We start from the raw sequence: 24,116 nt of genomic DNA on the forward strand, positions 1-24,116 counted from the left end.
CTCGGGTGGCCTGGAGTCCTCTGGGTCTGCTGGGGCGCGTGCTGTCACCTGACCTCAGGATGGGTGCCAGGCGCTGGGGAGAAGTCTGGGTCGCCTCTGCCCTCCAGCACCTGGCACAGCCCTGACAGGTGGCTGTGTGGCAGTGATCTCGGAGGCCAGGAAGGCCGCCGGCCGCAGGGCTGAGTGGGCCCATTTCAAAGCTCGCTGGGCTGGGGAGGGCGTTTCCACCCCATCTGGGGGCAGGGACTGGTGGAGAAATCGCAGGTGCTTCTCCCTGGCGGTGGCGAGAGCACTGTAACCTGAGAGCTTGTGCAAGTCACTTCTCCAGCCCTGGGCTTCCTCTTCTGTAAAAGAGGGAAGCAGCAAGAATCTAACGAGCTCCCTTCGCAAAGACTCCAACCGCCCCGCCCCCCCCGCCCCCCCAGCCACCCCTCCCTGGGCCTGTGTGGCCTTCCCTGGCGCTGGATGGGCTGCTCATCTTAGCAACCAAGGGAATTTACAAACCGGAATGTATAGTGGCTTTAGTCTTTCGGGGGTGTTTGCATTTTCAAAGAGAAAGAGTAAAGCTGAAGAATCTTAAGAAAAACGATCTAATGGTGAAATGTTGTGCTCTCTGAGTTTACAGAGCCAAATACTGGCATGAGCCCTGGCCTGTGTGACTCAGTGGATAGAGCATCAGCCTGTGGACTGAAGGGTCCTGGGTTCGATTCCAGTCAAGGGCACATGCTGGGTTGTGGTCTCGATCCCCAGTGGGAGGTGTGCAGGAGGCAGCCAATCAATGATTCTCTCTCACCATTGATGTTTCTATCTCTCTCTCCCTCTCCCTTCCTCTTTGAAATCAATATATATATATATATATATATATATATATATATAATCTAATAAAAGAGAAACATGGTAATTGGCGTACAACCGCTACCCTTCCCATTGGCTAATCAGGGAGATATGCAAATTAACTGTCAGCCAAGATGGCGGCTGGCAGCCAGGCAGCTTGAAACTAACATGAGGCTTGCTTGCTTCAGTGATGGAGGAAACCAACGTTCCCCGCCTGACTTGCAGGCCTCTGAGCCTGCAGTTTGAAACATTTTAACAAATGTAGAAGCTAAAAAAAAACACCCAGAAACCAGCTTTCAGCGAGCTGGGATCTCAGAGCTGGAGTCAGAGCTGGAGTTATACATTGTTTCGATTACCTACTTTCAGCAGCGGAGGCCTAAGAGCTGGAGCCTCAGAGCTAAAGCTGGCCCAGAATTAAAAAAAGAAAAAAGAAAAAAAGGAGCAGTTGGGAGCTTCCGTCACCCGCCAGCCTGAAAACAGCCCTCAGCCCCTCACCCAGACTGGCCAGGCACCCCAGTGGGGACCCCCACCCTAAAGGGTGTGTGACCAGCTGCAAACAGCCCTCAGCCCCTCACCCAGGCTGGCCAGGCACTCCAATGGGGACCCCAACCCTGAAGGGTGTGTGACCAGCTGCAAACAGCCATCATCCCCTCACCCAGGCTGGCCAAGCACCCCAGTGGGGACCCCCACCCTGAATGGTGTGTGACCAGCTGCAAACAGCCATCATCCCCTCACCCAGGCTGCCCAGGGACCCCAGTGGGGACCCCCACCCTGATCCAGGACACCCTTCAGGCAAACCAGCCGGCCCCCACACGTGCACCAGGCCTCTGTCCTATGTAGTAAAAGGGTAATATGTCTCCCAGCACCAGGATCAGCGGAGCCGCGAGGCCTCCCAGCACCAGGATCAGCGTGACAGGGGGCAGCACCCAAACCCCCTGATTGCCCTGCGGCTCTGTTTGTGACAGGGGGTGGGGCAACAACCTCCCTATAGGCCCTGCTCTGTTCCTGACAGGGGAAGGCGCCCCAACCCCCTGATCAGCCCTGCTCTGTGCCTGATAGGGGGGAGTTCCCCAACCCCCTGATCACCCTGCGGCTGTGTGACGGTGCGGCGCCCCAACCCCCTGATCGGTCCTGCTTTGTGTGTGACAGGGTGCGGTGCCCCAACCCCCCCACCCCACGGGCCCTGCTCAGTGTGTGACAGGGTAGAGCCATAACCTCCCCATCGACCCTGCCCTGAGTGTGACAGTGGCGGCGCCCCAACCCCATGATCGGCCCTACTCTGTGCGTGACGGGGGGAGCTTCCCAAACTCCTGATCGGCCCTGCTCTGTGGGTGATAGAGGGCGACGCCCCATCCGCCCCCCACGGGCCCTGCTCTGTGTGTGACGGGGTAGAGCCATAACCTCCCCATCGGCCCTGCCCTGAGTGTGACAAGGTGCGGCACCCCAACCCCCTGATCCACCCTGCTCTGTGTGTGACAGGGGGCAGTGCCCCAACTCCCCTATCAGCCCTACTCTGTGAGTGACAGGGGGGAACTCCCCAACCCCCTAATCGGCCCTGCTTTGTGCGTGACGGGGGGTGGCGCTGCAACCTCCCCATTGACCCTGCCTTGAGTGTGACAGGGGGCGGTGCCCCAACCCCCCAATTGGCCCTACCCTGAGCGTGACTGAGGGTGGCATCGCAACCTCCCAATCCACCCTGCTCTGTGCATGACAGGGGGTGGCGCCCCAACTCCCCAATCGGCCCTGCTCTGAGCCTGACCAGGGGCTGCACCTAGGGATTGGGCCTGCCCTCTGCCACCCGGGAGCAGGCCTAAGCTAGCAGGTCGTTATCTCCCGAGGGGTCCCAGACTGCGAGAGGGCACAGGCCGGGCTGAGGGACCCCCCCCCCAAGTGCACAAATTTTTGTGCACCAGGCCTCTAGTATATATATGTATAATGTAAATTTTTTAAAACAACAACAAATATTGGCATCACTTTGTGAGATGGTGGCACCCAGAATGCCCCTATAACTAGCTAGGATTTCAGGGGTTGGATTTCTTTCCATTTCCCACTCCCACCCTCCACCCCCATAAGAAGCAAAGCTAGTCCATCTCCAGGCAAATAAACAGTCAGTCCTAGATGGGACCCTAATCTAGCCCCAGTCAATTAGCTCCCTGAGCACAACCAGGTGCTCCCCGCAGCTGGCCAGGTGGGTGCAGTCCCTTCCTTCAGTCCCCAAGCTTCAGGGTCGGAAGGGACACGGGTGAGACAACATCTGCTTCTTGCCATCCTGCCGCCAGCCCACAAGGACTTCTGGACAGTTACTCCAAAGCTCAGGCTGCCAGACCCATCTGCAGCCCTGGTGGTTGATGGCTCAGCCCTCGTAAGTGTGGCCCCGAAGGAAAGGAGAGAGGAAGAGGAGGGGAGAACTGGGGTGAGCTCAGTGTGGTCTCCCACTCTCATCCTAGGGCTTAGGTTGCAGGTTTGAGCCTACTTCTCATCGCCCAGGGGCACCAGGAGGCTCCGTCAGTTCTGAGGAGAAGTGTATTCCTCTGGCAAGAGCACACCCATGCAGCAGGCACAGGGCACCCACACGGCTAGCGGGCCCGCCATGAGCAGTGTCATTGGTCGATGTCAAGGACGAGGAGCAGAGAGCCAGAAGACCTGGTTCCTGGTCCATCTTCATTAGCTAAGGGTCCCTGGACAAGTGATTTAATCCAAGTCTCAGCGTTCCCATCTGCAGAATGGGTTGCCATGAGGGATAATGCAGGATTATCATGGACTCCCTTGAGATAATACACAGGAAGCATTTGTAAGATGTAAAACACGACCTAGATACTGCACCAGGTACGCATTTCCTAGTTGACATACACCTAGGACTCACCCTCCCCTGCCACAGGCTCCCCACAGCTCACAAACTTCTTGTCCAGTGCTTTGAAGACCCTCACAGACCATGGTCTCAGGTCCAGACCCACACACATGTACACGCTGCATACTGTATAAATATAGGTTTTATTAATAACGGTGAAATCCCACAAATCAACTGGCATCCTGTGTGATGGGGAGAACCTGTGGCGGGTGAGAGAAGGTGGAGCGGTGTATGCACAGTAATAAGAGGGAAAGAACAGCCAGGCCGAGATGGCTCAGGGTGAGCATCCACCTGTAGACAGGGCGCATGCCTGGGCTGCGGGCTCCATCCCCAATGGGGCGTGTGCAGGAGGCAGCCAATTAGTGATTCTCATTACTGCTGTTTCTATCCTTCTCTCCCTCTCCCTCCCTCTCTGAAATAAATAAAAATATATATATAATTTTTTTTTTTAAAGAAAAGAGTCCTAGGGAAGGAAAATCAGGCATGGAATGAACCTGGACCCACCAGAAAATCCAGACACGCTCCAGGTGTGGTGTTTCACCCCTGGAGCTCAGGGTGTGTCCAGGGGGTAGAGAGATGGCAAGAGTGTGAGGGAGCAGCACGTGCTGGGGAAGGAATGGAGGAGTGAGAAAGCCAGCGTGGCACACAGGGCCCCGGGTGGCAGTGGCCAAGGCCGATGGATGCCCCTGCTTGTGCTTGTGTCAGGCCCTGAACTCCAGGGGACGAGTGCCCTGTGCCCCCCCTGGCTCGGGGGGAAGGGAAGCCTGGGGGGTAGAACCTACAGACCCGAAGATGCCCTGGACAGCATAGCCTCATCCTTCCTGTCAGAGCAGGACCCCGGGAGGAGGGTGGCGCTGCCCTCCCTGCAGCGCCCGCCAGCACCAGGCCACCATCACGGTTCCTCTGAGCCCCGCGGACAGCAGGTGTGAGGGCTGAGGGGCCTGGTCACGGGTCTGTGCCTGGACTCCTGAGAGGCGGGCGTGCAGGCCCACGGGGAGCAGAGGAGGGAGGCCTGGGCTTCTCCCACTCACCCCGGAGGGGAGTGCGTTCTGCAGTCCAGGTGGCGGGCGAGACAGAGACGTTACTGCAGAGATGCCACCAGGCCCTGCCTGGCCAGAGGGGCGGGAAGGGGAAAGGGGATCCCAGGGCCCCACGTGGCTCCCATCCCCTGGACTGGGAGGGTGGTGCAGACAGAAACCCAGCTTCCGTCCAGCAGATTGTCCCATTAGCGGGGGGGCGGGGGGGAAGGGGGGGAGGGGGGAAGGGGGGGGAGGAAGAGTCTGCCAGAGCCCTTCCTACCCATTCTAATGTCCACACGGGACTTCCAGGGACCCCGTCAGGGCCCAGCCCTGGACCTCCACTTTGTAACAGCTGTTTACAACACTTGTGTGGTTGGGACCCCCAGAGGGGGCCACTTTGGTCAGTTGTAAGTGGGGCGCGGGGAACCTGGGGCCCCCAAGCAGACAACAGAGGGGCGCTAGGGCCGGAGGGAGCATGATGGCCCCGTGGCCTTTGCATGCAGGCCTGGAAGAGAGAAGCGGGGAAGCTACACACCACACCGCCCTGGGAGGCTCCTGGGCACAGTGTGGAGGGCCGCGGCCTGGGCGAGTGGACAGAGGGCAGGGCAGCTGGGCCAGCACCCGGGGTCCAAGTCCACAGGTTAAAACAGTCCCAAAGGGCTGGATCCAGGCTGCCTGCTGCGGGGGCCGGGCACAGGCGGGGCCAGGCTCTATCTCTCCGACTTGACCCGGTACCTGAGCACGAGGTATGCCAGCAGCCGCAGGGCCAGGAAGAAGATGCCCAAGACCAGGAAGTCCACGTACAGCTTGGCGTCCTCCACATCCAGCGCGCGGAGGATGCTCTGCGGCTCCCGGAATGGGCAGCGCTCCTCCCGGAACGGGCAGGCCAGGTCCCCGCGCCCCAGGCCGTACACAGTCAGGATCACACCCTCAAAGCCATACCTAGGCGAGCAGGGGTGTCAGAACAGGGGACTGTGGAGGTCACTGTCCATCAGAGCGGGGGACAGAGTGGAGGTCACTGCCCATCAGAGCAGGGGACAGAGTGGAGGTCACTGTCCATCAGAGCAGGGGACAGAGTGGAGGTCACTGCCCATCAGAGCAGGGGACAGAGTGGAGGTCACTGCCCATCAGAACGGGACAGAGTGGAGGTCACTGCCCATCGTAACGGGGGACTGTGGAGGTCACTGTCCATCAGAGCGGGGGACAGAGTGGAGGTCACTGTCCATCAGAGCAGGGGACAGAGTGGAGGTCACTGTCCATCAGAGCAGGGGACAGAGTGGAGGTCACTGCCCATCAGAACGGGACAGAGTGGAGGTCACTGCCCATCAGATCAGGGGACAGAGTGGAGGTCACTGTCCATCAGAGCAGGGGACAGAGTGGAGGTCACTGCCCATCAGAGCAGGGGACAGAGTGGAGGTCACTGTCCATCAGAGCAGGGGACAGAGTGGAGGTCACTGCCCATCAGAGCAGGGGACAGAGTGGAGGTCACTGCCCATCAGAGCGGGGGACAGAGTGGAGGTCACTGTCCATCAGAGCAGGGGACAGAGTGGAGGTCACTGTCCATCAGAGCAGGGGACAGAGTGGAGGTCACTGCCCATCAGAGCAGGGGGCAGAGTGGAGGTCACTGCCCATCAGAGTGGGTGACAGAGTGGAGGTCACTGTCCATCAGAGCAGGGGACAGAGTGGAGGTCACTGCCCATCAGAACGGGGGACAAAGTGGAGGTCACTGTCCATCAGAGCAGGGGGACAGAGTGGAGGTCACTGTCCATCAGAGCAGGGGACACAGTGGAGGTCACTGCCCATCAGAACGGGGGACAGAGTGGAGGTCACTGTCCATCAGAGCAGGGGACAGAGTGGAGGTCACTGCCCATCAGAGCAGGGGGCAGAGTGGAGGTCACTGCCCATCAGAGCAGGGGGCAGCGTGGAGGTCACTGCCCATCAGAGCAGGGGACAGAGTGGAGGTCACTGTCCATCAGAGCAGGGGACAGAGTGGAGGTCACTGCCCATCAGAACGGGGGACAGAGTGGAGGTCACTGTCCATCAGAGCAGGGGACAGAGTGGAGGTCACTGCCCATCAGAGCAGGGGGCAGAGTGGAGGTCACTGCCCATTAGAGCAGGGGACAGAGTGGAGGTCACTGCCCATCAGAACGGGGGACAGAGTGGAGGTCACTGTCCATCAGAGCGGGGGGCAGCGTGGAGGTCGCTGCCCATTAGAGCAGGGGGTAGCGTGGAGGTCACTGCCCATCAGAGCAGGGGGCAGAGTGGAGGTCACTGCCCATCAGAGCAGGGGACAGAGTGGAGGTCACTGCCCATCAGAGCAGGGGGCAGAGTGGAGGTCGCTGCCCATTAGAGCAGGGGACAGAGTCGAGGTCACTGCCCATCAGAACGGGGGACAGAGTGGAGGTCACTGCCCATCAGAGCAGGGGACAGAGTGGAGGTCACTGCCCATCAGAGCAAGGGGCAGAGTGGAGGTCACTGCCCATCAGAGCAGGGGACAGAGTGGAGGTCACTGCCCATCAGAGCGGGGGACAGAGTGGAGGTCACTGCCCATCAGAACGGGGGACAGAGTGGAGGTCACTGTCCATCAGAGCAGGGGACAGAGTGGAGGTCACTGCCCATCAGAGCAGGGGGCAGAGTGGAGGTCACTGCCCATCAGAGCAGGGGACAGAGTCGAGGTCACTGCCCATCAGAGCAGGGGGCAGAGTGGAGGTCGCTGCCCATTAGAGCAGGGGACAGAGTCGAGGTCACTGCCCATCAGAACGGGGGACAGAGTGGAGGTCACTGTCCATCAGAGCAGGGGGCAGCGTGGAGGTCGCTGCCCATCAGAGCAGGGGGCAGAGTGGACGTCACTGCCCATCAGAGCGGGGGACAGAGTGGAGGTCACTGCCCATCAGAACGGGGGACAGAGTGGAGGTCACTGTCCATCAGAGCAGGGGACAGAGTGGAGGTCACTGCCCATCAGAGCAGGGGGCAGAGTGGAGGTCACTGCCCATCAGAGCAGGGGACAGAGTGGAGGTCACTGCCCATCAGAGCGGGGGACAGAGTGGAGGTCACTGCCCATCAGAGCAGGGGACAGAGTGGAGGTCACTGCCCATCAGAGCAGGGGGCAGAGTGGAGGTCACTGCCCATCAGAGCAGGGGGCAGCGTGGAGGTCACTGCCCATCAGAACGGGGTACAGAGTGGAGGTCGCTGCCCATCAGAGCAGGGGGCAGCGTGGAGGTCACTGCCCATCAGAGCAGGGGGCAGCGTGGAGGTCGCTGCCCATCAGAGCAGGGGGCAGCGTGGAGGTCACTGCTCCCCGGGCAGATGGAACTCTGCCGCCCGGGGCTGGCCACCGGCGGGAGCACCGGGCCGATGGCCTGGGGGGCCGGGGCCACACTGACCTGACGTAGGAGAGGTAGGAGCTCCACTGCAAGTAGGTGGGGATGGTCTTGAAGCTGACAAAGAAGCCGGAGAACAGGAGCACAGGAATGGCGGTCACCGGGCCCACAAACGTGGCCACCTGGAGGGGCGGGAGGGGCCGGGCCATCACCGGTGGCCAGCCGGTTTCCTGCAGGCCTCCCACCCTGTGCCGCCCGTCGCCTCCCTCCGGCCCGGGGCCAGCTTTCCCACCTGCAGGGAGTTGGAGGCCGCTCCAATGAGCAGCCCCAGGGACTGGGCCACCAGAGCGGTGGCCGTGGCCAGGGCCGAGAAGAGGAGGAAGCGGCTGGTCTCCGCGGGCTGGCCCGTCATCCAGTACACGATGCTGCAGTACACGGCAGGGCACGCCACCTGGGGGGGCACAGCAGCCAGCCCCTCTGCTTCGTCCAGGCAGGAACCCCTAGAGCAGCTTTTCCTGGGATGCTCAGGCCCAGTCCTGCCCTCGCACTCCCGTTCACGCTGTCCGTCACGTGTCCTCCTCCCTGGCCATGTGACCCTCCTGCCTCGTCCAGGCGCACCTCCTCCTCGAGGCCCTCCGACCAGCGACCAGCGGAGGCAGAGCTTCCCCCCCCCCCCCCCCCCGCCCCGAGCTCCACCTCCCTCCCGCCCGACGCGCTTCTGCCTCACACTGTTAATTAGTTAATTCTACACGGGAGTTTTGTCCCCTGAGTTACTAACTCCTGAAGGGCAAGGACTAAGCCTTCTACGCACAGTCATGCAGGCTGTTCCCTGGACAAGGACATCGATCAAGAGGCAGCGCCCCCGCCCCCCGAAAAAAAAGAGGCAGCCGAAGGCACTGGGCCTAGCACAGCACCCACCCTGAGGAAGGGGCACTTTGTTGTTGTTGTTGTGAATCCTCACCCGAGGAAATCTTTCCATTGATTTTTAGAGAGAGTGGAAGGGGGGGGAGAGGCAGAGAAACATGGATGTGAGAGAGCCACATTGACTGGTCGCCTCCTGCATGCACCCCAACCAGGCCGGGGAACCTGCAACCAAGGTATGAGCCCTTGACCGGAATCGAACCCGGGGCCCTTTAACCACAATGCTCTACCACTGAGCCACACCAGCCAGGGCAAGGGGCACCTTTTACTAATTTGCACAAAGGTGCCATATGGGTTTTTGGGGGCCCTAGTGCTTGAAGCAGGTGGTGGGGGCAACAAAACCCCAAATAGCTAACAGTTATTGGTACCATGCACCATCTCAGTACTTGACATGTATTAACTCATTTAGTTCTCACAACTGTTCCCAAGCTCGATTCTGTCATCATCCCATTTCACAGATGGGACTCTGAGGCAGGGACATGTGGCGACCTGCCCGGTGTCTCACAGCGATCCCAGCAGCAGGGCTCCAGAGCCTGCACTGTCCTCTATGCTTCAAGTAAGATTCACGGAGTCGCCCTGGCCTGTGTCGCTCAGTGGACAGAGCATTGGCCTGTGGACTAAAGGGTCCCGGGTTTGATTCCGGCCAAGGGCATATGACCGGGTTGTGGGCTCGATCCCCAGTGGGGGGGGGGGAGGGGCGTGCAGGATGCAGCTGATCAACGATTCCCTCTCATCAGTGATGTTTCTATCTCTCTCTCCCTCACCCTTCCTCTCTGAAATCAATAAAAAAAATTTTTTTTTAAAAGAAATATCCTATATAATAAAGAGGCAATATGCAAATTGACCCTCACACCCTCACACAAAGATGGGTCTCCCATGTGGTCAAAGATGGCCATCAGGGGAGGGCAGTTGGGGGTGACCAGGCCATCAGGGGAGGGCAGTTGGAAGCGACCGGTATGGCAGGGGAGGGCAGTTGGGGGCAATCGAGCCAGCAGGGGAGCAGTTAGGCGTCTACTAGGCTGGCAGGGGAGTGGTTAGGGGGTGATCAGGCTGGCAGGCAGGCAAGCGGTTGGGAGCCAACAGTCCTGGATTGTGAGGGGGCATGTCCGAATGCTGGTTTAGGCCCAATCAGATCGGGCCTAAACCAGCAGTCGGACATCCCCCAAGGGAGTCCCAGATTGGAGAGAGTGCAGGCTGGGCTGAGGGATAACGCCCCCCCCCCGCCCCCGTGCACGAATTTCATGCACCGAACCCCTAGTAGATATATATATATTTTTAAAACCATCCATCTTGTTCACTACTGGGTCCTGCCTGGCACAGAGCCTGGAACACAGCAAGTCCTCACCGCCAATTTTTGAAGTGAGTAGAAGTAAAGGAAAAGATAATGGTTGACAAGATGGAGGGAGGCAAGCAAGCAAGGCTGGAAGGAGTGAGACAGGAGGGAAGGGGCGGGCAGGTGGGAGGGAGAGGCTCACCTGGAAGGGCACGTCGGCCATGGTCTTAGCCAGGTAATAGGCCTTGAGGCTGTACCAGTAGTTGAGATGCTCCCTCATGAAGACTGCCATCTCTAAGGGGACTGAGGGCACACAGCCATCAGGCTCCCGCCCTGCCAGGACCCCGCCCCTGTCCAGAACCCCACCCCTGCCCAGCCAGCCCTGCCCCTGCCCAGCACCCTTCCCCTGCCCAGCTACCCCTGCCCCTGCCTAGCACCCCCACCCCTGCCCAGCACCTCCACCCCTGCCCAGCACCCCCACCCCTGACCAGCCACTCCCACCCCTGCCCAGCACCCCCACCCCTGCCCAGCACCCCTCCCCTGCCCAGCACCCTGCTCCTGCCCAGCACCCCCACCTCTGCCCAGCCACCCCTGCCCCTGCCCAGCACCCCCACCCCTGCCCAGCACCCCTCCCCTGCCCAGTCACCCCTGCCCCTGCCCAACACCCTGCTCCTGCCCAGCACCCCCACCTCTGCCCAGCACCCCTCCCCTGCCCAGCCACCCCTGCCCCTGCCTAGCACCGCCACCCCTGCCCAGTACCCCCACCCCTGACCAGCCACTCCGGCCCCTGCCCAGCACCCTTGCCCCTGCCGGGGCAGCTCTGCTCACAGGTGAGCACGGTGGGCATCAGGGCAGCGAACATGAGGAAGAGCATGGAGAAGAAGAGGCAGCCCGTGTTGTTAAAGACCTTGCTGGCGTCGTCTCCGATGTGCAGGTAGAGGAGGCCAATGAGCACACCAATCACCACGTGGGACACGAACCGCAGGTGGGTCAGGACCTGTGGACAAGGTCATCGCTAGGAGTGGGTGGTCACGGCTGGGACGGGCAGCCACGCTGGGGCAGGAGCGCAGAGCTGCCCTCCCCGGCACAGGGGCCCCGAGGGCGCTGCTAGGATCCTGTGCCCACAGGGCTCGGCCTGCACCAGCCTCCGCTCCCGCCCCCCCCCCCCCACCTCACCGTGTCCCTGAGGGTGGACAGGAAGGCCCTCCTGAAGAGGATGCAGAACTGAGTGAGCGCGCTGGTGGCAAAGCTGTGGCTCTCGAGGGGGTCCACTTCCTGGGGAGGAGATTTGGTCCAGTGACCACCCACACACCCAACCACCAACACACCCACACATCCACCCACACACCCACCCCACACACACCCCCCCCACACACACCCAGACACACCCAGACACACACACACCCACACCCCCCACACCCACACACCCACACCCCCCCACACACACACACACACCCACACCCCACACACACACACACCCAGACACACCCACCCACACACACACCCAGCCACCCACCCACCCAGCCACCACACACCCACCCACACACCCAGCCACTGTGTACCCAGCCACCCACGCACCCACTCACACACCCAGCCACCGCGCACCCAGTGGAGGCACAGAACCCGGGCCCCTCCCCAGGGCAGGGCCTTCCCGAGGGCAGGGCCATCCCCAGGGCAGGGCCTCCGCATCTACAGGAGGAGGACTAATCACCACCAAGCTGTGTGCCTGGAAGCCGGCCTTAGGGTGTGAATCCCAAGGAGACACACAGAGACAGGAAGAGGGATAGCGACTTGGAATAGAGGGGACAGGGAGTCAACAACACCCAGGAGGGCCCCCAGTAGGTCAGTCACTTCTCTTCTTCTCTTGAATCCATCATAAAACATTTACCCTACCCTCACCAGTTTGGCTCAGTGGCTAGAGTGTCGGCCTGCGGACCAAAGGGTCCCAGGTTTGATTCTGGTCAAGGGCACATACACTGGTGACAGGCTCCTCCAGCCTGGGCCCTCATCGGGGCTGGTGCAGGAGGCAACCAATCGATGTGTTTCTCTGACATCGATGTTTCTCTGTCTTCCCCTCTTCCACTCTCCCTAAAAATCAATGGAAAAATATCCTCGGGTGAGGATTAACAAAAACACACACATTTATTCTAAGGGTATAATACCTTTATGCCACCACTTTAAAAAAAACGTATTTTTATTCATTTCAGAGAGGAAGTGAGAGGGAGAGAGAGAGAGAGAAGCATCAATGATGAGAGAGAATCATGGATCGGCTGCCTCCTGCATGCCCCACACTGGGGATCGAGCCCTCAACCCCAGCATGTGCCCTGACCGGGAATCGAACCTCAACCTCCTGGTTCACAGGTCAACACTCAATCAACCCCTGAACAACACCCCCAGGCCTTCTCTTCCACAGTAATACTCTGTGACAATGATAATAACGGGACAGCAGGAGCTCATTGAAGGAGGAGAGCTGGCGCCGAGGAAACACCAGTGGTACCAGCTGCTGCCACTGGTGATGATCTTCATCACCCCAGCAGCCCTGAGAGCCGTCTCAGCACCTCCAGGTTGGAGCACAGCCAGCCCCGCCGGCCACAGGCCAGAGGCAGCGTCGGTCGGCTTCCCCGGGGGCACTGTACTGGCACGTGGACAATAGAGACGCTCAGCAAACATTCCCTGAAGAAGCCCTGGCCAGTTGCTCAGTGGTTAGAGCACCAGCCCTCACTGACGGCGCACGGGTTCGATTCCTGGTCCAGGGCATGTGCCTGGGACGCAGGCTCAAACCCCAGCCTGACAGGGTCGCACGCGGGAGGCCGCCCGTTGATGTCTCTCTCACATCAGTATTTTTCTCTCCCTCTCTACCCCCTCCCTTCCACTCCATCTAAAAGCAATGGAAAATACCCTCGGGTGAGGATTAAAAAAATAATACAAATTTCAAAGACTGACGGCAGGAGTGAGTGCAGGAGGAAGCAGAAGCGCGGAGAGGCTCCACACGCAAGCGAGGCAGCTGCTCCCTGAGGCCATCCCCAGGCCCAGGTGCGCCCAGCCCCGGGCTGCGGCGCCTCTGAGCAGCCGCCTTGGCAGGCCTTTACCCTGACCCCTTCCCCTCGCCCCCACTCTGCACTCTGCCCTCTTCGCCCCTACTCACCAGAGCGCAAGGCGGACAGGGGGCAGGGGCCCCATTCTTCTCAAGGCCCTTCTCGGTCATGGCGCACAGCCCGTTCTGCACGGCCCGGAACAGCATGGGGTTCAGGTCTCCGTACTCGCCAGAGGCCACCTCGATAACTGGGGGACACCGAGCGGGTGCGCGCGAAGCTCTAGCCTCAGTTCCCAAGGGCAAGCCGGCCCCTCTTGGGTGTATGGTGAAGGCGGGAGCGTGACCCCAGCCCCCGCCTCAGCCCCCTCAGCACCCAGCCCTGACCCCCACCCTGGCCCACGGCCCACTCACTGAAGTCGGCTGGGTTGTGGTAGGTGGGGCAGTGCAAGCCCAGGCCCTTCAGGTAGGGGATCAGCTTGGTGACCAGGCCCTTGAATATGCACTGGCCCTGGCTCAGGATGTAGAGCTAGGCGGAGAGGAGGGTGAGGAAGACCAGCCCGTGCTGCAGGCGCCGGCGGCACCGCCGTGGGCCCTTCCCTCGCCCCATCGCAGGCCGGGCGTCTGAGGCCAGAGACACTCACCTTGTCGAACATCTCAAAGAGCTTGGCACTGGGCTGGTGGATGGTGCAGATGACGGTGCGGCCACCCTGGGCCAGCGACTTCATGAGGGACACCACCTGGAAGCAGGAGGCGCTGTCCAGACCACTGTCCAGAGAGAGGCCGCAGGGAGGGGAGGCGTGTGAGTTGGGCGGAGCCTGGAGAAGGGACTGTTTGGGGTGGGACAGCTCCTATACAGGGGACGGGGCTGGCAGGAGGGGCCAGCCCCTCCACCCTGTGCACTATGACCCAGGCATCTGGAGGGACCAGGAGGCCCAATGTGACAAGCATGCATTGAGCAGCTGTCGAATGCCAGGCACCGGGATTACCATGAGGAATAAAGAGGAGGCAGAGAAGTGCAGGAGCCTTCGCAGGCACGTGGAACGCGCTGTGGAAACACGGAGGGAAAGAGCTGGAGTATTCAGCCCTCGGCATGAGGGCGTTGCAGGGAAGTGAGAGAAGGTTCTGGAAGGAGAACATGCTAAGCCAGGTGAAGGTGCAAAGGCAGGCGTGGTGGGGAAGGGCATTCCGGGCAGAAGACACAGCACGTGCAAAGCTTAGAGGCATGAATCACATGGCCCGACTCAGGAATTCTAAGCAACTCGATATTATTAGAGCAAACATACAAGACAGCGTGAAGCAAGAGGTGAGGTCAGAGCAGGGCCCTGTGAGTCCTCTGACTTGATCCTGAAGGCAAATGGCCTCATACATGTTGTCAGTGGGGGAGAGAGCATCGCCAGGCTTGGCGTTTTTTTCTTAAATCCTCACCTGAGGATATTTTCCCATTGATTTTAGGGAGAGTGGAAGAGAGAGGGAAGACAGAGAGAAATATCGATGTGAGAGAAACACATCGACCGGTTGCCTCCTGCAGGAGCCCTGACCAGGGCCCGGGAGGAGCCTGCAACCGAAGTACATGCCCTTGACTGGAATCAAACCCGGGACCCTTTGGTCAGCAGGCTGCCGCGCTATCCACTGAGCCACACCGGCCAGGGCTGAACTTGGCTTTTAGAAAGCTCATTGTGGTGGCGGCTTGGAGGGAGGATGGGCCGGAGAGACTGAAGGTGAGAACATAGGAGCAGGTTGCAGAAATGCAGGCAATGGCTGATGGTGCCTTGAACTTAGCACTGGCTCTAGGAAGGGGCTGGACCAGGGGTGGGCAAACTTTTTGACTCGAGGGCCACAGTGGGTTCTTAAACTGGACCGGAGGGCCGGAACAAAAGCATGGATGGAGTATTTGTGTGAACTAATATAAATTCAAAGTAAACATCATTACATAAAAGGGTACGGTCTTTTTTTTTTTTTTTTTTTAGTTTTATTCATTTCAAACGGTCCGTATCCGAGCCCGCTGGCTGTAGTTTGCCCATGGCTGGGCTAGGGTGAATCTGAGAGGTGGAGAAAGAGGTAGAATCTGCAGGACTTGGTGACTGGCTGTGGCGAGAGAAGGAGATGGAGGCATCAGGCAAGGAGGAAGGGTTTCTGCCTGTGAGGGCGGCAGCGGCAGCCACGGGCCTGGCAGGGAGAGAGAGAGGCGTGGGCCTCATCCTGGCCCAGGAGGCTGAGGGCAGGTCCTGGTTTCCACAGCCAAACAGGTGCAGCCTCCAGCGTGAGCGCAGGCAGGGAGGGGAGGGCTACCTGGTGGGCTCATCGAAGAACATGACCGGCGGGTTGTTGACCAGCTCCAGGGCGATGGCCAGGCGCTTCCTCTGCCCGCCCGAGAGCAGGGCTGTCCTCGTGTGGGAGCAGGACATCAGGCCCAGCGCCGTCAGGATCTCCGTCACCTGCCCAGCCCCGCCCAACCCCAGATCAGCTTCAGTGTCTGCTTCCCTGGGCACCCCCCCAATTTATTTATTTATTTTTAAAATTAATTTTTTATTGATTTCAGAGAGGAAGGGAGAGGGAGAGATAGAAACATCAATGAGAGGGAATCACTGATCAGCTGCCTCCTGCACGGCCCCTAGTGGGGACCAAGCCTGGGCATGTGCCCTGACTGCAGAATCGAACCATGACCTCCCGGCTCATAGGTTGATGTTCAACCACTGAGCCACGTTGGCCAGGCTGGGCCCACCCCAACTTAAGCATCTCCCTTAAGCCCAGGGCGCCAGCCGTGTACACCACTCTTCCACCCCCCAACTCAGCGCCACAGGACACGGTAGCACCAAAAAGGAGGCCGTCCCCTCCCTCCCTTCCCCCGCCCCACTCACCAGCTCCCTCTTCACCTCCTGCTTCTCACTCAGCTTCAGGTTCGCAGAGACCTGAGGCCCAGAGCACAGGCGGGTCAGCTGTGTGAGGAGGCCCCGACCCTTAGCCCAGGAGGAGGGTGGGGGTGGAGGGGCGATGGGCGCGGGGCGCCAGCCTCACCATCATGGCCTCCCACACCGTGAGGTGCGGCAGCAGCAGGTCGTCCTGCATGATGTAGCAGGACATCTTGCGGAAGGTCCGCAGCTCCCGCGGCCTCCCGTTGACCAGGATCTGCCCCTTCATTCCCGACTCCCTGCAGGGACGTCATTGGGGTGGGGGTCAAGGCCGCTTCGGACACCTGCTGGGCTCCCGTGGGGGGGGTGGTCCTCCTCCCTGGGCCCTGCCCCCACCCCACCCAGCATCATCCTCACCTGTATCCTGCCAAGATGTTCATGAACGTGGACTTGCCAGCCCCTGAGGGGCCCATGATGCCAATTAGCTCCCGGCGGCAGAATTTACCCGATAGGCACTTGAGGAGGGTCTTATAACCTGCAGTGACGGAGGGAGGAATGCTGGGTAAGGGCTGGAGTGAGCAGAGGCCTCCGGGCTTGGGGAAGCCACCATGACTGTCAGGGCAATGGACAGTCCTCGCTCAGTGTGAATCGGGGAGGATGGGGGAGGATTAAAGTACCAGCAGTGAGCCCGGCCCTGGCCAGTGTGGCTCAGTGGCTAGAGTGTAGGCCTGTGGACTGAAAGGTCCCGGGTTCCATTCTGGTCAAGGCCACATGCCTGGGTTGCAGGCTCCATGCCCAGTGGGGGGTGTGCAGGAGGCAGCCGATGATCAGTGATTCTCTCTCATCATTGATGTTTCTCTCTCTCTCTCCCTCTCCCTTCCTCTCTGAAATCAATACAAATAGATTTTTTTTTAAAAAAAGTACCAGAGGTGACAATGCTCTTCTGAAAGCCATGGGGCAACCCCACATCTCATGGCTGGGCACGGGGAGGGGTCAAGGTTACAGACAGCCGTCAGTCACGCTCCCACCCCCTCCAGAGGGCTTTCCCACGGACCCAGCCCAAGCTTGGGTGGCCCCTGGGTTCCCGGAGCACCTCTCACCGCCGGCTTGGCTGGTATTTGCTGGTGCCCGTCGCCCCCCCTCCAGCCCCTCAGCCAGTGAGCTCCTGGGGCAGGTCTTGTCCTCATCTTTGTAGCCTCGGCAGACTGTCTGGCAGCTAGACGCTCCCTAGTGTTTGCTCCACGGACATGTGTCCACAGAGACTGGGCCTCGTTCTGAAAGGCCGTCTTCCCTGTGGGCGCTCTGCCCCGGGCTTGGATCTGCAGCCCCTAAAACAGCCCAGTAAAAGCTCACCTTCACTCACTCATCAGAAGGCAGAAAGACACTGGGTCAGAGTCAGGTGAATCTAGGTTTGATTCTAGCTCCAGCCCTAGCTGGTGTGGCTCGGTGGATAGAGCATCGGCCTGCGGACTGAAGGGTCCAAGGTTCGATTTCAGTCAAGGGCACATGCCCAGGTTGCAGGCTCAATCCCCAGTAGGGGATGTGCAAGTGTAATCAATCAAAAAAAAAAAGATCCAATGAAATAATCTATGTAAAGCATATGACAGTGTTTGGTATGCAGCCCGCTAAAAAGGTGACATCATATTATTAATTCTATTTGACAAATGTTATTGATATCTACTATATTCCAGACACTGGACAAAACAATGAGGAAGACACATTTCTGTACTCAAGAATCTCACAATCTACATAAAAAATATCTGAGAAAAAATCTGTAAGGGTTATAACGAAAGCATATGCCCGGCCGCTGCTGCTCAGTGGCTGAGTGTCGGCCCGTGAACCAGGAAGTAACTGGTTCACCCCCGTCAGGGCACATGCTTGGGCTGCAGGCTCAGTCCCCAGCAAGGGACACCTATATAAATACATGTATATATTTTTATTGATTTCAGAGATCCAGGGAGAGGGACAGAGAAACATCAATGATGAGAGAGAATGATTGATTAGCTGCCTCCTACATGCCCCCTATGGGGATCGAGCCTGCAACCCGTGCATGTGCTCTGGTGGGGAATTGAACTGTGACCTCTTGGTTCCTGGATCAACACTCAACCCCTGAGCCATGCCCAGCTGGGCAATAAAAATATTTTTTTTAAAGTATAAATAATGCACAATGCAGATGCAGACAATGGGACTGATCAGGGTGGAGGGCAAGGGGAAATCAGGAATGGCTTCATGGAAGAGGTGGTATTTGCACTAAGTCTTGAAGGAAAAGCAGATTTTAAAATGGTAAGGGGAGGCAGAAGTCCTCCAGGCTCTGAGAGGAAAAGCTCTCCAATACAGGCACATCTCTATAATACAATCCAGGGAGCAGAGGGCAGTGACTGTGGTGGGGGGGGGGGGGGGGGAGCTCCTGGTGAGACAAGGGGTGGAGAGAAGGACAAAGCCAATGAGGTGGGCGCGGCCTGCTCTGCTTGCCGTCAGAGGGGACAGTGCTGCCCACTGTGGGTCCTGAGAGCGCCACCTGCCTGGCTGGTGCTTCACAGTTCACGTCTGTCGCCTTTCTGAGTGTCCTCCACCCGCCATGGTTACCATCTCGGGAGGCAACAACTACCTTCCAAAATAAATCCAAGGCTAAATCTGCACTAGGCTAATTCCATTGTCCTCAGTTGATAACGCAACCTGAATGAAGAAACTGGTGAAAATTTGAAAGTTAAAAAAAAAGAGAAAAAGATGGCAGTGGATCCCAGGATATTCAAAGCACTCAGTTTTAAACATGCGGAGGGGTGCTGACCCCCCCTGGGGTGTGGGGGGAGATGCGTACGTTTATCAGATCAAAACCAACCTGGTCAGCCTCCCCTTGGCCCTGTGCAGCGGGGGTGGGGAGTGGGGCGGGCACCGGTGCAAAAACAAAACAACAACAAAAAACAAAGCATTCGGTTTTATCCATCGGATCTATAGCTGGGATCCAGGTTGTGATAAGAAAATCTCTCAGAAAAATATTGCCCCTTTGGCTCACATCCCCAAAGCACCCGTTCAGTGATTTAAACTAGTTGATATAAATACTACAAAAACTCTAATAGGAAAGCCTTTTAAGCTCATTTACAAAGTTCATTACCTTTCTTGCTGCTGTAGCAACAAAGATGAAGCCACTGGGGCCCGGGGATACCCAGTGACTCTCCCCCCACCCCCCGCCCCCCAGGTCACAGGACAAGCTGCTCCTGGGGGAGGGGAGGTCATGGGCTCCGGGCTCGGCCTCGGTCATCACATCACCGATCAGAAGGCATGCGCCTGTGCTTCAGCACACGCCTTTCCGAGACACGCAGGGAAGCGGTTTCTCCGGCAGGGGAGAAGCTGGGATACTGAGCTTCCCCTTTCACCACAGCCAGGCACCGGGCTGACGCTGACGCCTTCCACTTGCCTGCCACAGAGCATTTCCACAGGCCTCGGAGCTTCGCAACAAGCCGGGGGGGGGGGGGGGACACCCTATCATCCCAGCTGACAGACGAGGACAGGAGAGGTAAGCAGCCTTCCCAAGGTCACATCTCTTTTTTATAAAATATTTTTATTGATTTCAGAGAGAAGGGGAGAGGGACAGAGAGAGAAGCATCAATGATGAGAGAGGATCACTGATCAGCTGCCCACTGGGGATGGAGCCCACAACCCGGGCCTGTGCCCTGACTGGGAATCAAACCGTGACCTCCTGGTTCGTAGGTCCACACTCAACCACTGAGCCACGCCGGCCGGCCAAGGCCACACCCTTACAAGTGGCTAGGAACCCACGTCTGGGATTCCTGCTGGACCATAACTACTCAGCATGGAAGGGGCTGTTGAGAACCAAAGTTCTAGTCCCACCTCACTAACTCTCTTTGCAATTTTAAGTCACTTAATCTTCCAGAGTCTCCACGTCCTTAACTATGAAATAAAAATAGTACTATCTCCTACCGAGGACATAATAGGGATATTGTGAATATTGAGGTAATTAATTTAAAGGTGTTTTAAGAGATCAACCCATGAAGTTGTATGCATATATGCATAACCCATAGACACAGACGATGGGGAGGTAAGGGCCTGAGGGCAGGGGGCGGACGGGAGTGGGCTGGAAGAGGTTAATGGGGAAGGGGGGGAGGAGAACCTATATAATACTTTCAACAATAAAGATTTATTTTAAAAAAGAAAAAAAAAGTGTTTTGCCCTGGCCCTGGCTGATGTGCTCAGTGGTTAGAGTGCTGGCCTGTCCATCAAAAGGTGGGAGTTTGATTCCCAGTCAAGGGCATATACCTGGGTTGCAGGTTCAATCATGGCGTAGGTGGGGCATGTGCGGGAGGCAACCAATCGATATGTCTCTCTCACATTTGATGTTTCTCTCTCTCTCTGTGACCCTCCCTCCCTCTCTTCCTTCCACTCTTTCTAAAAAAAAAATCAATGGGGAAAAAAAAGTATTTTGCTCTGGCTGGTGTGGTTCAGTTGGTTGGAGCAGTCCCATTCACTGAAGGGTTGCAAGTTTGATTCCTAGTCAGGGCCCATATCTAAGTTGTGGGTTCGATCCCCAGTTGGGGTGCGTACAGGAGGGAACCAATCCATGTTTCTCTCACCTGTTTTCCTCTCTCCTTCTCCCTTCCTCTCTCTCTAAAATCAATAAAAACATAGCCTCAGCTGAGGAATTTTTTTTTAAGTTTAAAAAAGTGTTTGAAAACCAAGAAACGTCACATATAATTAGGGAAGACTGGTGAGAAATCCTTACCTTGAAAAGATGGAACTCTCCCTCTCTCCACACCCCTTGCTTTTCCCCTCTCTGCCTACCTGCAATTACTTCCTGCCCTTCAGAGAAAGAGAGAGATTCGAGTGAAAGAGGAGTGAGAGAGAGGGCAGAGGGCAGAGAAAGGGGCAAGGCTGAGCGTCAGCAGAAGGGACAGTAGAGCAAAACGGGGCTGGCAAGGTCAGAGGCGTGAAGGACCAGGTGAGGGTGCCAGTTTTGTACTGGTGGTTGAAGCAACCAGAGAGCTGGTCCATCTCACTACCTTTCCTTTTCATCTTCATTTCTCCTTAAAACTGCAGAAATGAGAAGGCTAAGGAAATAACAGCCAGCCCTCATTTTGCCCAGAGCTGGTCTCAGAGCTGAGAGGCAGCTTAGGGACAGGGTGCTGAGCAGGGAGCCCACGTGCCTCGTTTCCACTGGCTCGTGCCCTGTGACCTCTGGGTCGCTCCCTGGAGTGAGGGCAGGGAATTCTGAGACCTGGAGGTCTATTCTTCAACCTCAGAGAACAACGTCCCAGCTTCACTCCCCACCCCCACCATCCGAGCCCACGCGGCCCAGGGCAGGAGATGTGGGGGGTGGTCAGGGTGCAGAGGCGCTCAGAGCCCCAGATCTCACCCACATGTCCTGAGGGGGAGGTTAAGAGAGAGAAAACAACTGTGAGCAAAAGAGGGGGCTTCGCAGTAAGTCTGACAAGCTCAGGGGGTCACGTGGCAGGCCTGACAGCTCAGTGACTAAGAGGAACTTCACAGGCCGATCTGGCCATAAATCCCCTGCCTGGGCAGGCGTCGGTGACTCTCCCTACGTGAGCCCTGTCCACTGCTACATCGCACGCAGGGCAGCACCTCAGACACAGATGCTAGGAGGGTCCGCGTTCTCAGACCCCGAAGGCTCCCAAAGTCCTCGCTGTGATCTTGCTGCCATTTCTACGCACTGTAAATGTTAACTTCCAGAGACTTCCCACCTTGCTTTCTTCCACTTCCCGCATGTCACCCTCCTTACAGAGGGTCTCTCTCCTTTGACTCTAAATGCATGAAAAGACCGAAACATTTTCTCAATTTGTTGCGATCCTGCTCTGGGCACGTCCTCAGCTTCAGTAAACTCCTATAGGTTTTTCTATCGGTGTGGACACTCGTATGCTGACAGGAAAATGCATGGAGAGCTGTAAAACCTGGCTTCTGGGCCCAGCTCTGCCACTTATTAGCTGTGTGACAGGGGTCAAGTGCCTCAACTTCCCCAGGCCTCCATTTTTACATTAGTAACCGGGGATGTCATCTATCCTGACAAGCCATCACCCTCCCTGCTGCGAAGGCTTCGGCAAGAACGGAGAAAGATTCAGGAAGGAGAGCATCTTTAAATGTTAGCCGTGTTGCCTGGCCCGTGTGCTCAGTGGTTGAGCATCATCTCACCCACCAGGGGTCCCGGGTTCAATTCCTGGTCAGGGCACATGCCCGGGGTTTCGTGTGGGGTGTGCAGGAGGCAGCGATGGATGTTTCTCTCATTGATGTTTCTATATCGCTCTCCCTCTCCCTTCATCTCTGAAATCAATAAAAACATATTTTTAAAAATTAGCAGTGTTCTAGAGGTACAAGGTTATTTGCTAAACACTGAGCACACACACACACACACACACACACACACACACACACACACACACTTCCTCATGCGGGCCCTCAAAGGCAAGAATCCTCCCTAAAAATAAAACTCCTCAGTGACCAGAGGGCATAGTAGCCACCGAGCGGCGGAAAGCGTCAGTGACCAAGGAAACCTAGTGCCTCCCAGAGCTCCCACGTGGGGAGACCCAGACCCCGGCACCTCCACTAAGTGAGGGGCTGAGGTTTCCGTGTGCCCACGGGGCAGGCTTCGCAGGGGGGACACCCAGGCCTCCTGCTCATTGCGGGGCGCGGGGGTCCCAGCTTCCCGCCACCTGCTCCCCCACCCGCAGGCCCCCCTTCTCCCTACCGCGCCTTCGCCAGCAGGGCCCCTCGCGCACGGAGTAGGACAGCTCCACGAACTCCACGTCCACGGCCGAGCGCTTGGGGAGGTGGGAGAAGCGCTGCGCCTCGGTGATGTGGTTCTCCACCTTCTTCAGGGGCGCGGTCAGCACGGGGGGCTCCGGCCCGGCCTCCAGCGCCCCGGCCGCGGCCACAGCCCCGGCTCCCAGCCCGCAGCCCGCGGCCTCCAGGGCCTTCGCCGCCATCGCCTGCGGTGCGGGGCCTGCTCAGTGCGGGGGACCCAGGCCCGGTCAGAGCCCCGGTTGCTAATGCCGCCCCCGCCCCGCACCCCGCCTCCCTCTCCAGCGGACGCACCCCGCTCCCCACCGCCGGAGCCTCGCCCGCTCCGCGCCCCGCACCAGGCTCAGCCCCGACCTCGCCTCGGACCCGCAGCCCGGCCCGGCCCGGCCCGCCCCTCCTCCGGCGGCTCCAATGTCCCCCGCGGCACCGGGATGGGCCGGTTGGGCGGCTGGAGGGTGACCGCCGGGAGGTCGGGGTGCAGGTGGGCGCCGGGCGGGCCGGGGGAGCGGGGGCTGGAGGCTCCACCCCGTCCCGGGCGTAGCGCCCTCGCCCCTCCCGCCGGCGCCCCGCGTCGCGCGCCCCGAGCGATCCCCGCAGACCCGGGCACCCCGAGCCCCCCACCCCGCGCGCCGCGTCACCTTGAGGCGTCCCGGGCGGGCCGGGCCGGATGCTCCGCGCGGTCACGGCCGGGGATGGGGCCTCCGGGCTGCGGCACCCGATCCGGCGCCGGGTCCCCGCAGCGCGGGCCGGAGCGGGGCGGGGCGGGCGCGGGGAGCCCCCGGGGGCGGGGGATGCGGGGCTACGCGCACGGGGTCCCCGACCCGGGTCCTCCGGCCCGTCCTCCCGACCCGCCGGGCGACGCGCTCCCCTCGGAGCACCGACCCGGCCCCGTGTCCTTAAAGGGCCGGCGCCGCCCGCAGCGCGGGGCGGGGTGACGCGGAGGAGGCGAGCGGCGCGGGCCACGCGGCCTGAGCGCGCGGCGGGGACCCGGGCGGGCAGGCTGGCGGCGGAGGGCGCGCGGGGCAGGCGGGCGGGCAGAGCTGGGCGCGCGGGGACAGGTCCCGCATTGGACCGGACGATGGGCGGCGGCTGCAGAGGGCGGGGGGGCGGGGGGGTGGGTAGATCCCAACCCGCTCGGGTCGGTGGAGCTGTCAGCCGGTCGGCACCCGCACCCCGCCAGCCGCCGTCCTGGGCTGGGCCCGAACTAGACGAGAAGGCTTGGAAAGCGGGGTCGGCCGCCATCCGCCCCGCCC

At 59.2% G+C, this 24,116-nt stretch overlaps 1 protein-coding gene and 1 long non-coding RNA gene across 2 annotated transcripts; both read right to left on the reverse strand.

Moving 5' to 3' along the window:
• Positions 1-5,290: 5,290 nt before the first annotated feature.
• ABCG4 (ATP binding cassette subfamily G member 4) lies at positions 5,291-23,947 on the reverse strand. Its single transcript, XM_059707649.1, has 15 exons — positions 23,502-23,947; positions 22,811-23,051; positions 16,516-16,633; positions 16,265-16,397; positions 16,108-16,158; positions 15,539-15,684; positions 13,891-14,014; positions 13,661-13,775; positions 13,361-13,497; positions 11,392-11,490; positions 11,044-11,212; positions 10,418-10,518; positions 8,314-8,472; positions 8,085-8,203; positions 5,291-5,643 (listed from the first exon to the last, which is right to left on the reverse strand). The coding sequence occupies exons 2-15, from the start codon at positions 23,046-23,048 to the stop codon at positions 5,412-5,414; spliced, it is 1,941 nt and encodes a 646-aa protein (XP_059563632.1). The 5' UTR covers positions 23,049-23,051; positions 23,502-23,947; the 3' UTR covers positions 5,291-5,411.
• LOC132240465 (uncharacterized) lies at positions 17,017-19,147 on the reverse strand. Its single transcript, XR_009454340.1, has 2 exons — positions 18,596-19,147; positions 17,017-18,565 (listed from the first exon to the last, which is right to left on the reverse strand). It is a non-coding gene; the product is annotated as an uncharacterized LOC132240465 (long non-coding RNA).
• Positions 23,948-24,116: the final 169 nt, after the last annotated feature.

Source organism: Myotis daubentonii, chromosome 9 (assembly GCF_963259705.1).
Source record: "Myotis daubentonii chromosome 9, mMyoDau2.1, whole genome shotgun sequence".
NCBI lineage: Eukaryota > Metazoa > Chordata > Mammalia > Chiroptera > Vespertilionidae > Myotis > Myotis daubentonii.

Coding starts and splice junctions, on each gene's coding strand:
- ABCG4 (XM_059707649.1), bottom strand. CDS start 23,048: ATGGCGGCGAAGGCCCTGGAGGCCGCGGGCTGCGGGCTGGGAGCCGGG. Junction 15,685..16,107: donor AGGAGGTGAAGAGGGAGCTG/GTGAGTGGGGCG, acceptor GGGGCTGGGCAG/GTGACGGAGATCCTGACGGC. Junction 10,519..11,043: donor GATGCCCACCGTGCTCACCT/GTGAGCAGAGCT, acceptor GTGTGCCCTCAG/TCCCCTTAGAGATGGCAGTC.